Source organism: Terrapene carolina, unplaced genomic scaffold (assembly GCF_002925995.2).
Source record: "Terrapene carolina triunguis isolate 2854851 unplaced genomic scaffold, T_m_triunguis-2.0 Scaffold51751, whole genome shotgun sequence".
Lineage (NCBI taxonomy): Eukaryota > Metazoa > Chordata > Testudines > Emydidae > Terrapene > Terrapene triunguis.
Window position 1 is genome coordinate 34,828 of NW_020716102.1, and position 13,337 is coordinate 48,164.

General features: G+C 48.7%; 1 protein-coding gene across 1 annotated transcript; it reads right to left on the bottom strand.

Moving 5' to 3' along the window:
• Positions 1 to 5,328: 5,328 nt before the first annotated feature.
• LOC113405080 (tripartite motif-containing protein 15-like) lies at positions 5,329 to 11,560 on the bottom strand (the record flags this gene model as incomplete). The annotated part of the gene is made up of 5 exons (XM_026647297.1): positions 5,329 to 6,094; positions 7,455 to 7,514; positions 10,168 to 10,283; positions 11,077 to 11,099; positions 11,330 to 11,560. Coding segments are annotated over 5 exons (948 nt in total), but the record flags the coding sequence as incomplete, so codon positions are not given.
• Between the last annotated feature and the right edge of the window lie 1,777 nt (positions 11,561 to 13,337).

Genomic DNA, 13,337 nt, shown 5'->3' on the forward strand with positions numbered 1-13,337 from the left:
TCGAATTTAGCTGCGTTAGGTAGAGTTAAAAACAACTGCGTCCACACAACCAACCCCATTCCGTCAACCTAAAGGGCACTCCTTACCCCTCCCATGGGATACATAAGGGGTGGGATGAAGACCCCGACTCACAACCCTCCAGAATGGAACATGACCATAAGTTCTAAGGGGTGTGACTAGGAGCGTGCATTGAAGTATATTTGGGCCTGCTAAGAAGAAGGAGGGGGAGCGGGAAGGGGAATGGTAATGGGAGAATGGGGGACTGGGAATAGGGGAATGAGGAACAGGGACCAGGGCCAGCTCCAGGCACCAGCTTGCCAAGCAGGTGCTTGGGGCGGCCTCTCCGGAGAGGGGCGGCACGTCCAGCTATTCGGTGGCAATTCGGCGGACGGTCCTTCACTCCCGCTCGGAGCGAAGGACCTCCCGCCGAATTGCTGCCGCAGATCGCGATCGCGGCTTTTTTTTTTTTTTTTTTTGCGCCGCTTGGGGCGGCAAAAACCCTGGAGCCAGCCCTGACAGAGACACAGGCAAGGCTCTGCAGCATCAGAGCTGGGAAAGGGGCCACAGGGTAAAGGCTCATTATGTTGGACTAGATTGATAACTGGTATATTTCTGATATGGGAAATGTAAAAAAGAGTGACTCCACAGCAGACCCCAGAATTTGGCCTGACCATTAGAAAGAAATATGTTTCTCAGCCACCCTGCTGAGTCTGTGTTGATTGAAATTGCCTGTCAGTTTACAAGGTCAATGTTAATTGTAGAAGCACATCCAGAGACAAAGAGTTTGTTCTAAAACTAACAAGATAACAGCTGTTCTTTATGGCTGGTACAATTTTGTTTTCCTAAACTCCAGAATAAGATTTGTGAGAACCCTCCCACCCCCCACACACACACACACTTGCATGCTTATGTTGTTCATTTCCTTTTAAATATAACAAGTGGGATGAATAGACTTACTGAAGTCTGCCATGTCCCACTGATTTTAGAATGGTTATGTTAAAGGATGGGTAGGTAATAAAATGCAGATGTGACAGGATATACATTGAAGTGTGAGTGTGATTGTATGTATAATTAAATGAGAAATGAAAAATTAAAGGCTAAGGTGCCAGCCTTAAAATAAGACCGTTTGGCTGAAGAATACAGTGGATGAGGTAGCCCGATAAACCTGAGGGTATTCTTGTCCCAAGGACAGGGGGGCTGAAGAGCCAAGGAACAAGATAACAACATACTGTATATACTCGTTCATTAGCCCGTTCATTTATAAGCTGACCCTCCAAGATGGTTAGGTAAAAATAGCAAAAACTGTATGACCCTTTCATAAGTCGACCCTATATTTCAGGGGTTGGCAAACTTTGGCTCCCAGCCCGTCAGGGTAAGCCGCTGGCGGGTCGGGACGTTTTGTTTACTTGGAGCGTCTGCAGGCACGGAGCCCCTCAGCTCCCAGTGTCCGCAGTTTGCCATTCCCAGCCAATTTAATCATCAAATTTTGGTGTAGACCTGTTTATAAGCCAACCCCAGCTCTTTGATGCATCACTTTTTTACCAAAAATATTCAGCTTATGAACGAGTATATATAGTACTGTCATTTCATCATTGCTGTGCCATTTGCGTGATTGACTATCACCTCAAACGTGAGAACAGTGATTAATTATCACTTCAAACATGAGAACAGCATGACGAGGCAAATACATGAGGATGGATCCCTATAAAGAACAGACCCTAAAGACTGAGGACTTTGGGTCTGATTCTGCAAACCAACCTCCAGGAGCATTGGATGCACATCTGACAAGGCCCTGCTCCCGCCTCGTGTCCAGGCCACCTGGCCAGTGGCTTGGCACGAGCAACTCTAAGGCTGGTAACTATAATAACAACCTTGCAGAACCTGTATGTGTATAAATGAATGTGTAAATGAAAGTAAAATTGAATGGAAAATTATAGCTATAATTGATTGCTTACTCTGATCCTTTCTGTATTCACAATAAACGTGGCATTTTGCCTTATCCCCTTTAATAAGATCCTGCTGTTTTTTATTTTATTTGGTATAACAATATTTGGGCCTGCTAAGAAGAAGAAGGGGGAGCGGGAAGGGGAATGGTAATGGGAGAACGGGGGCCTGGGAATAGGGGAATGAGGAACAGGGACACAGGCAAGGCTCTGCAGCATCAGAGCTGGGAAGGCAGACATGGGGTAAACACTCTACGGCATCAGAGCTGGGAAGGGGAACACAAGGTAAATGCTCTGTGGCATCAGACCTGGAAACAGAACACTGGAAAGAGGGAGCTCCATTGGTGTGTGGAGCTAGGGGTTAGAAGAGGAAGGGGTTCTATTGGCGTATAGAAGTGTAGTTGGGGAGCGGAAGGGGAAAACTCTATCAGCGTATAAAGATATGTCCGACTGGTGTGAAGGGCTTTGGAACATGTTTGCTTGGAACTAAAACCCCAATAAACATCGCATTGCCTGCACTTCGGAGTTCTGGTCTTCTGCTGTCCATCTGTGTGACAAGAACCAGGGGAGAGGGTGAAGGGAAAGCCCTCTAACACCCCCCCTCTGGCTCCTACATGGAGGCGCGGCGAGGAAGCTCTGCACAACGCAATATCCGCAGGCACCACCCCTGCAGCTCCCATTGGCTGTGGTTCCCGGCCAATGGGAGCTGCGGGGGTGGCACTTGGGGCAGGGGCAGCATGCGGAGCCCCCTGGCTGCCCCTACATAAGAGCCGGAGTGGGGACATGCCGGCTGCTTCCTGGGAGCCGCATGGCAGCTAGCAAGGAGCCTGCCAGCTCCGCTGCACAACGCCACCAACCGGACACAGAGCCGCCAGGATCCCTTTTCGACTGGGTGTTCCAGTCGAAAACCGGACACCTGGTCACCCTATGTTAAAGGTGCATGTTAACCTGTTGCTTGCTAAGAATTATTACCCTTGGGGTATAAAAAGAAAAAAATCCCAAATGGCTTTTCTTTCCTTCAAACCCAGTGATAGAAAACAGCAGAGTTTGTGGCTGAAACTATGTTTGCAAAAGAGTCTTTACTGTAACTGTGAACTCATCGTTGCTCTTAGTGTGAGCTGGCCACAACGAGAAACTTCCCTGAGTCACCAGCAGAGAGCGCTGAAGCCCTGAAGCCTTCACATGTCCCCTGCACTGCACAAGCCTGCTCCTGAGAATCCTCTGTGGGGACACAGGGGTCAGTGCAACCTACGTCTGAGGTTCTGGCAGCACAGCCTCTGCACACACCGTGCTCCTCAGGTCAGGCAGCAGGGCAGAGGAAAAGGCCCTCAGCCATGATCTCCATTCATTGCCTCCAGCATATCCCTCTTTCCCTGACACAGAGCATGGAGATTCATGGGTTTGGGACAGTGAGACAATGTCCCTGACAGACCCATGGAGCAGAAACTCCCATCCATAAGAATAACTCCAAGGAAACGCTTGATGTGAAGCAAACTGTGTCTGGGACTAGACCATGGTACGGTTCACATTATCTCAATGGGCTCTGAAATCTTTGCTCAGGTAGAACTCCCATCGTAGCCACTTCTATTTTATCCCACGTTTACTGTCAGGGGACGGGAGGGGGGAAAGGGGGCACTAGCATGGGCTCTGACGCTTGGCTCTGACCTGAAGTAAGAATAAATAAATGCAAAGTTCCCAGATGCAAATTCTCTCTCTTTTTTAAAGCAACCATTCAATTTTTCCCCTGCCAACACTTCTCCATGTGCATAAATTTGAACTCAAAGGGACAACTCACACGCACAAAGTTCAGCATGTTCTTAAGCATTTGCAGGATTCTTATCCTCAAAATGAAACTCCCAACTAATGTTACAATTTTCAAAAGTACCAAAGGGAATTAGGAGCACAAAACCCATTGACTTTGAATGGGACCTATGCACCAAACTCACCTACGTGTTGTTGAAATCCCACCCTAAAGACAGTTTGGAGTGAAAGTTGTGGTTACATTTCTGTCGTTTGCTTCCTTTAGGGGCTGAGAGCTCCTGCAGCAGGGGCCAAAATCACCTTACTAGTACATGGGAGAGTGGGCAACACTGATCGTCACATGCACACACCCTGGGGGAGAAGTTTATCTAGGGAACACAAGGGAGTTCAAAAATCAAGAGACTGACCTAAAAATACACTATAATCTTTTATTAAAATGTCATGATTTGGGGCCCAATCTCGTAATTTTTGGGAGTCAGACTCATTTTTAATCTCCTGAAGTTGACAATACTGCATTCCCCACAGGCCCCTGAGCAGCCACGCATGGACTTTCAGCCACTTCCCACATTGGGGGGAGGGGGGAGTGTTATTAATCTGGAGCCAGACAGCTGGGGGCGCTGCTGGGGAGGAAGCAGCTTTATCAGCTCAGAGCCCAAATAGACTCTTTTTTACTGTAGATCCCCACCAGAGAAGGGCAGGGAGTTGCAGAGATTGTGGGTGACAGAGAGATGTATGTTTCTCTGTTTCTCATCTCTTCCTCCAAAGGGATCTGTTTAGAAACAGCAGGGCCCAGGTGGGGAAGTTTATCTAGGGAACACAAACAGACCAGGCAAGAGGAAGGGCTTTGGGCAGCGGGGCCCGAAAGCTGAGCACAGAACATAACTGGGCATTCAGAGGCAGCCTGAGCATTTCAGAGCAGGCCTGAAAAAATAATCTATTTTCATTCCCACCATGTACTCAGGTCCTGTCCACTGTGATCACCTGACTCTGCACAGGGCTGGCCCAGTGATTGTGGGGAGGGACAGTGAGAGGATCATTAGACAAACTTTACTAATATATTTTCCCTGCGTGTAGCTTTGTCTTTATCCTCCTTTCCCAGGCTCCTAATGCAGAGAAGAAGGCTGGTCTGGTGGTTTAGCTGTTTATTTGGAAGACCCAGGTTCAAGTCCCTGCTCTGTAACTGTCTTCCTATGTGACTTCAGGCAAGTCATTTATCTGCTCTGTGCTGGACATTCCTCTCTCTGAAATGGGGTAACAGCATTTCCCCACCTCACAGAAGTGTTGTGAGGCTAAACACAGTGTACACCCACCCCAGTAGATATAGTGACTCACAGACCATTTTCTCTCTCAGATATGACTGCAGGGCCCACCTCCCCACTCCTCAACATCCCTGGGACAACCACAGCAACCGCTCACCTGGGGAAGGAATCCTAAGGCTATTTTAATGCAACACAGGAGCTGAAAACAAGGGGGAGGAGCCAGACAGCTCTCTGCAGGTCACAGTTTGAGCAATGCATTACAGCCATGACTAGGTTCCCTTCACATGATATGCATGTTCTCTTTTGTGGGACCACGGAGTCATACAAGTCTTGGGGCTCCTGGAAACCCTCTTGCCCCCTTCAGAGACAGGCAAGCTGTGAACCCCTATTTTCCAGTCCTTGCAGGGCTGTCATGGTCCTTCAGAGGGAGAGAGACAGAGACAAGCAGGAGAGACCCACGATGGGGCAGAGACAGCAGCTTTTCTGGTCTGTTCACTTTGCATTTAAATGTCTCTGCAAGAACATGGGAGCCATGCAGGGCCAAAGAGACTAGGATATCAGAGGCCGGAGAAGCTCGTTTCATGGGACTGGGAGCCATGTGCCACCGGGTGCCTCAGGAATAGAGAGTGAGTTGGGAACCTACACCCCAGACCCAGAAGAAAGGGCGGAGTCTCTCCCCCGTGAATGAGGTTGGTGGGAAAGTAAAGATCGGGGCCTCGCTATCAGCACTGAAAAATGCCACCTGCCCCTGTTCACAGTCCAGAGACACCTGGATCCTGCTGGGGACGCAGCTCAGAGACAGGGGGGTTGGAGGGGAGGTGAGAGCCTGGAACTGGAACCCCCACCTCTGCACAGCCCAGATCCCCCCCTCAGGTGCCGCACTGAGCTCCTCCTTTCTCTTCACAGACTCTCTGGCCACCCCCACAGCCCAGGCTGTCCCATGCCCCACCTCCACCTCCCAGCAATGTCTCCCTGAGGTGAATCCCTCACAGCCCAGCACACAAGGAGACGAATCAAATCTCTGGGGATGTTCAGGACGGTTCAGCCGTATGACGTCCCAGGTCAAAATTTTCCGATCCACAGACAGGAGAAGCCGGGGATGAGCCGTGTCTGGATCCAGAGTCACACTCGCTGGGGAGAGAAGCAGAGTACTTCAGAGCTCAGCCCCCGCAGGAGAGCCCATCCCAAAGAGAAGTTTCTGGATGGAAAGCCCCTCAAACCAGGGGAAGGGGAAAAGGTGCGACAGTTCTGAGGGGCCTCTCTACTCCATTTTCCTCATTAAATATGAAAAAGGAACCTGGGGTGGGATTTTCAGGAAAACCTAAGGGAGTTAGGGGCACAAGGCCCATTGGCACTTAACTTGTGCTCCTGACTCCCTTAGATGCTCCTGACAATCCCACCCAGAAATGTCCATGAGCAGTGCCGGGGCAGAGTAAAGGGTGTTTGGGGGCCTGTCGGTGAGACTTTTTCTGTGTATTGGCTGTGTGTGAACTGGCTGCTCAGGCTGATGTCAGGATCTTTGGGGCACAATGAAGCCAGGCCCCCACTCAACTCGATTAGGTATTTCTGTGCCTGTCACACGACGGCTTTGGACAACACCTGATCAGTTCCAGACCAGATGGGCCTGGTTGAGGCACAAACGGGCAGAACCCTGCTAACTTTGGGGACAATCAGAAAACTGGAAAAGTCCAATTTCCACTAAAGTCAGGCCCACAGAGGCCCAGGGTGATGTGGGCAGAGAAATCTCTCTGGCTCTCCCTGCTGCCACCTAAATGTATGACAGGTAGCTGCTAGGGGGAGGTACACTGCATTGCTTATGTAGGCTGACCTGTATGCCCAGCTGGGCTCCTCTCCCCCAATACAGCCGCTTCCCACAGGGAGGCCCCTTACCCTCACTATGCCAAGCCCCCCAAGCAGGGCCTCCTGCCTGCCCACTCCAGCCAGTCCCCTCATCACCCCCAAGCTGGTACCCTCACCCTCATCCGGTCCCAAATTTCCAGCCATGCCCCTCACTCCCACTCTGACCAGCCACCCCAGCCATGCCCCTAACTCCCCACTCCAGTCAACTCCCACCCCCCCATAGGTGGGTCTCACCTCACACTGTCCAGGCCCCCTAGCTGAAGTCTTCATTCCCTCCCCATGCTGGCCAGATCCCACTAGCTGGGCCCCTAACCTCCTCTGCACCCCAGCCAGCCCTCCTAGCCATTCTGGCTAGCCCCAATGGCCAAGCCTCCATTTGCACGGAAAAACTTGTTAACAGACAAAGCTCGGCCTACATGAGCAAACGTGTGACAAACTAGTGATGTAATCTTAGCTTGCGGTTTCCTTCAAATCTAATCATTTTTATATTGTTTTAGTGTGCTCTGTAATTCTTTCTTTCTTTCTACTTTAACAAGAAGTAAACAAAGATATTATTTTGGGGAAGTTCTTTCCTTCTAATTTAGTAATAAATAAATAATAACAATAATAGCAATTCCACCTGGAAACGTACCCTTCTCATCTGATCCCATGGATTTCCCCTTTCCTGTCTTCAGTTCCAATGGCAGAACATCTAGTGGAAAGAACAGGGGAAAGAGACAAGACTTCATGCTGTCGTGTTTATGGGGTGTCCCTGCTCTTTGTTAACATAACTGCATTTTGGTTATGAGAGAGAAACTGATAGAGCCAGACATAAAGACAGACAAAGCAGTGAAGAAAGAGCCACATCCATTTTTCCAGTGTGGCTAGGTTAAAACTGATCAGAAACTTTGCCTTTTCCCTCTGATGGCAGTGTAACCCAGTGGTCAGTGTGTTTTGTCTCTGTCTGTGCCCAATCCACAGAGACTGCAAGTCTGTAACAGCCCCAGCAAGTTCCTTAGTTCAAGCTGTAGAGATTCCTGTGCTCAGCTGAGGGTGCTTGGTTTGATCCCTAGGTCCTTGGTTTGATTCCTAGGGTTGGCCACAATAGTGGCTTTCACGTAAGAAGGGACTTATCTGGGTTTGAAGCATTGGGGACCTCAGGTGTTTGGGATGAGCTTTGTCTGTAGAGCAGAAGTATATAACCCACTGGTAAATGTGGTGTGTCTCACCTCTGATCTACAGAGGATGTGAGTTTGTTACAACACTCAGGTAGGAAGCTTGGCTCCACAGGTAAAGTTCTTGACACTCATGATTTTAGCTCTGAAGCCCTAGTTCAATCCATGCTGTGTTGGTCAAGCTAGCAACTGTCACAACAGCATGTCAGTGCACTTTACTGTCACTCAGCAAGTTACACCACCATCCAAAGAGACAGCATCTCAATTTTTAAAGACAGGGAAAGTGAGGCTCACAGAGATTAAGGACTAGATTTTTTTTCTTCAGACATGGCTGCTTCTTTATGGTGTAGAAAGGACTGATATTTTCTTTTATAAATTCCCTCAATTATTACATCTCACTCTTGTCCCCACTGTGGAACAGAATTATCCCTAGAACTGAGCAGAGACTAGTTTTCCATCTTTCAAATATTTTAGAGTTCAAAAATTTTCTCCATCTCAAAATGGGACAAAAAATTGAAGTCTTAAAAATATTTTGTAACTCAAAATAGGGGGGGAAATCAGTTCAGGTGAATCAGAATGTTTCATTTTGAAAGTTCCCAAACAATTCCTTTTTAATTTTCACCTTCTTTCTAACTTTTTTTTAGTCTAAATCAGCTGAAATTTTACAACAAAAGGGCACTTCAAATTTTCCTTTAAAAAATGTCAACATGAAACATTTTGACAACTATGACTTATTTTTTCCGCAATTTTATTTGAGTGGTTGCCCCATCTCAAAAAAGATATATTGGAATTGGAAAAGGTTCAGAAAAGGGCAACAAAAATGATTAGGGGTATGGAATGGCTTCCGTAAGAGGAGAGATTAAGAAGACTGGGACTTTTCAGCTTGGAAAAGAGACAGCTAAGGGGAGATATGACAGAGGTATATAAAATCATGACTGGTGTAGAGAAAGTAGATAAGGAAGTGTTGTTTACTACTTCTCATAACACAAGAGCTAGGGGTAGGCAGCAGGTTTAAAACAAATAAAAGGAAGTATTTCTTCACACAATGCACAGTCAACCTGTGGAACTCTTTGGCAGGGGATGTTGTGAAGGCCAAGACCATAACAGGGTTCAAAAAAGAACTAGATAAATTCATGGAGGATAGGTCCATCAATGGCTATTAGCCAGGATGGGCAGGAATGGTGTCCCTAGCCTCTGCCAGAAGCTGGGAATGAGCAACAGGAGATAAAATAAAAAAAATAAAAAATAAATAAAATGGATCGCTTGATGATTACCTGTTCTGTTCATTCCCTCTGGGGCACCTGGCACTGGCCACTGTTGGAAGACAGAATACTGGGCTAAATGGACCTTTGGTCTGACCCAGTAGGGCCATTCTTATGTTCTTGAGCTGGGACATTTGTTGAAACTGATTCCCAATCAGTTCTAATTATCCCCATTTTAAAGATGGGAAAACTGAGGCACAAAGCACGACACATTTTTCAAAAGTGAATACTTAAAGTTAGGAGATTAGCCTTTAAACACAGGGATATTGGACAGATACGTTCACTCCCCAATACCCATTACCACTGTGGAAGGAACCAGGATTTGCCCCAGTTAGTTCTTAATTCGTTTCTGTCTGTTACTATTGCCCAAGGAGTTAGCAGTGGATTCACAGCCCTTTGGACCAGCCCAGAGTGGGGCCTGCAGGCCCTGGGGAACACAGGGGTCTTTGGGAGCAGTGGGAAACCCATCTGTGGAAGGATTCTCCTTCCCACCGGAGCCCATTTACACTGCATCATAAATAGGGAAGAAAGCCTAGCTCTGGCCGGATGAGAACTGCCCTCGTGCAGGAACCGGCTAAGACAGTCACACAGCCCAGCAGAAGGGGCAGGCCCAGGCCAAAGGGGACTCTGCTGCACTGACTCTGGGCAGGGCTGTTACCCATAGGCTGCTCCACTTGGGCTGCACTTTAAACAGCCCCCAGCCTACTGGGGATTCTCTTAGCCCCAATCCGGGAGGCATAGCAACTTCCCGGATCTAGGCATAGCATAGTTTTGAACTGCGGGAGAAGGGCTGTTGGTCCCTCTCTGTAGAATGTGGTTGAGTAACTAATTTGGGATTATTCTGCTGGCTGCTGTGAAGTGGCTGCTGTCTCCTCCTACAGTCACAGAGTCTTCTCTCAATGTCCCCTCCTAGCTCCTTTCTCGGTACCTTTCAGTTTGTTCAGGGTCAGCTTTACAGCAATATTTTTCTGACAGAAATTGCTGAGGCTCCTTTCCAGCTCAGAAGAAGCCTCCAGCAGCTGCTGGAACTTCCCCTCCTCAGACCTAGAGAGAAAAGAAACATTTCTCTGTGTGATTTTATTACTACACGCTAGTGACAGCAGCTGGCCTGAGGGTCTGGAGTCTAAGGGCCTGTCTATGTGGGGAATTTTCTAGCAGAAGTATATGCGTATGGTTATATCACTGGAGCTCTGCCAGGAAACCCCCTGGGTTGACAATCTTATCCAGCCTCTGAGCAGGCACAGCCCAGGCAATGGCAGCACAAGCTTTCTACATAGTGGCCACTGATGTGCTTCAGCACTGATCTGGAGACCAGCTCTAGGGATGAGAAGGGAGTTGTCTCCATGGCTAGTTCAGTCCCTGGCCTTCATCTTCTGTGAGCCAGGATGTTCCCACGTTCTTGTATTTATTGCATGGTGGGCATCTTCCCACTAGGAACTGGTCTGAGAGCCCCGCTCGCCCATTCCTGAAATGATTTCACCCATGTCACCAAACCATAAATTAGGTGGTAAATGTTCTGATCACTGCTGACCTGGGTAAAAGAGTAGCCAATGACCCAGTGGTGAAAGACCCGTATTCCATCCCCAGACTCCTGAGGCAGCCAGTCCCCCAGAGATGGACATTACCATGTTTAGGGTAATAACCCTTCTCCTGGGACTCCAGTCCTGTATAAAAGGGTAACACCCCGGGGCTAAGGGTCAACACAGGGAGATTGGTCTCTGAAATGACCCTGCCCCACACATTGTGCTGTTGTGCCCTGGGGAGATGTGCTAATAAGATTCCCGAGCCCCTTTCCAGTGCTGAGAAGCATGAGGGGGAGTGAGAAGGAGCCACATACCTGCTCATGGTGCTTCTGATGTCCTAGAGGGGAGAGAGAAAAAAGGGAGCTCAGTCCCACATGCCCCACACTGGGTATCCCTCCTGCTCTGGAAGGGACTCACTGTACCGTTACCACTTCTGTCCCAGAGGGAGTTTTTAGGAGAAAGTTTGCAGCTTTAAACAATTTGATACATTTATTTTCCAAAGCTCATGATTCAGGAACCTGCCCATCCCTGTGTAGGGATCTGAGGGGGGGTTATAATGTCCCTCACCTGCAGGAATTCACTGGCTGGCTGCCGGCACTTCCCCTCCAGCTCACTGATCTGCTCACTGAGACGGGAAATCTCCTTGGAGAGTCTGATGACATTTTCATCCTGCAGTTTCACAATCTCCCGGTCCAGCTCTGCCAGCCGGGCCAGCAGGAGTTGCTCTTGTTCCCTCAGGAACTGATGCAGCTGCTCAAACTCAGACATAATCTTCTGCCTCTCAGCTTCTGTCTGTTTCTGTAATAGACAAAAAGAAACAGAGAGAGGCCGGTCAGGGTCACAGAGAGGAGTCATGGGTCAGGTCATAAAGCCCTGGGCATGAGGGAAGGAGCATTTCACTGCAACCCCTGAGAATTCAACACCTGACACTTGAATGTGCCCTGGGGTCACAAGGGAGAAGATTTTCCCACAGGTTCCAGTTTGGACCCTGTCTCCCTTCGAAGGGAAGTTTTTGTGTCGCACATGAGGAGGAATTTCTGTGCCCATTGCCTTCTGGAGATCCAGGTACCGGGCAGCAAGGAGTGGGGTTCAGCCAATACTGACAGGGACTTTGGAGAGAGGCCAGGGGAGAAAGAAAAACCAATAGAACAAACAGATGAAAAAGCAGCATTATTGTAAGTAGGAAGACAGGATCCTCGTTGTTTTTACAAACCGTATTGAGACACAAAGAGAGAGAGAGAGACTCCACCAAACATACAGAAACTGATTCCCCCTCTCCCCCCCCCACACAGAGAAAAACCCACAAAGAACAGACAGCTACTCTACATTTCTCTTATCTTTCTCTCTGCTGCAACTGGGGGGTGGACGGCAGGGGCAGGTGCTTGGTCCTCACTTCACTCTCTGGCCCCTCTGGAGCTGTGTGGGTCCCAGGCCAATATGCCCTTTCAGGGTGGTAAGCCCCAAAATTCCACACAGCCTCCCGGGGATCCCTTATCCCTGCATCCCAAGGTGTGGTGGGGGCAGGGATAAGGGGTCCCCAGGGTGCTGGAGCACACTGCACCCAAAGCCCTGGGGATGCACATCACTGCTCTGCAGCCAGCAGCAGCCAGCTGGGGGTGTGTGTGTGTTTTCCCTCCGATACCTTCATTTTATATCAAACTTCAAAATAAACAGAGAAAAATAAATAAAAAACCAACCAAACGAAAACCTCTTCACTGGACAGCCCACTTTAAACATTAAGAATTGCAAAGTTTCATCTTACTAGTTTGACAGCCCTGGAGCCTGATATCCTAATTAGCCTCAGAACAGGGGCACATGGGCATTTTCCTGACAGCGTGACTCTGCCTAGAGCCGGAGAGCCCAATTCTCAGATTAGATGGTAGTTCAATATAAAACCTTCTCCCACTGCAGCCATTCTACTGAGAGAGCCACCAAAGGAGCCAATTATGCCATGTATGTACTCATGTGCTCCTTGTGGGCACCTAAGTCCCATCAACAGCAGTGCCACACTTAGGAAATAGGGTGGGCAGTAGAGTTTTCCCACAGTGCACCACATTCCTAGGGCTAGAGTGTCGACACAGTGTGTGTGTGTGCTAGGCACTCTGGGATAGTGTTACTTTGACTCAGGTCTATGCACAGCAGTGTGGATGCTATAGCCCTAGGTTCATGCACAAGTCAGAAAAACATTAGCCTAGGGTTAAAGTGCAGTGTAGACACTCAAGCCCCGGGGTTCCCTGATACAGGTCAGCTGACTCAAGTCTCACTATCCCTTGGCCTACATTGCTGGATAGACATACCCTCTGGGGTTATGCCAGCATAGCTACAGTGCTATAGTATACGTTCAGCTCAGGTTGACATTCCAGTGGACAGGGAGTCGGAAGACCTGGGTTCTGTTCCTAGCTCTGCTCCTTGGTGACCTTGGCAAGTCACTTACCCACCTTGTGCCAAAATGAGGATAATGATATTGACCTCCTTTGTAAAGAGCTTAAGAACATAAGAATGGCCTTACTGGGTCAGACCAAGGGTCTATCTAGCCCAGTATCCTGTCTTCCGACAGTGGACAGTGCCTCAGAGA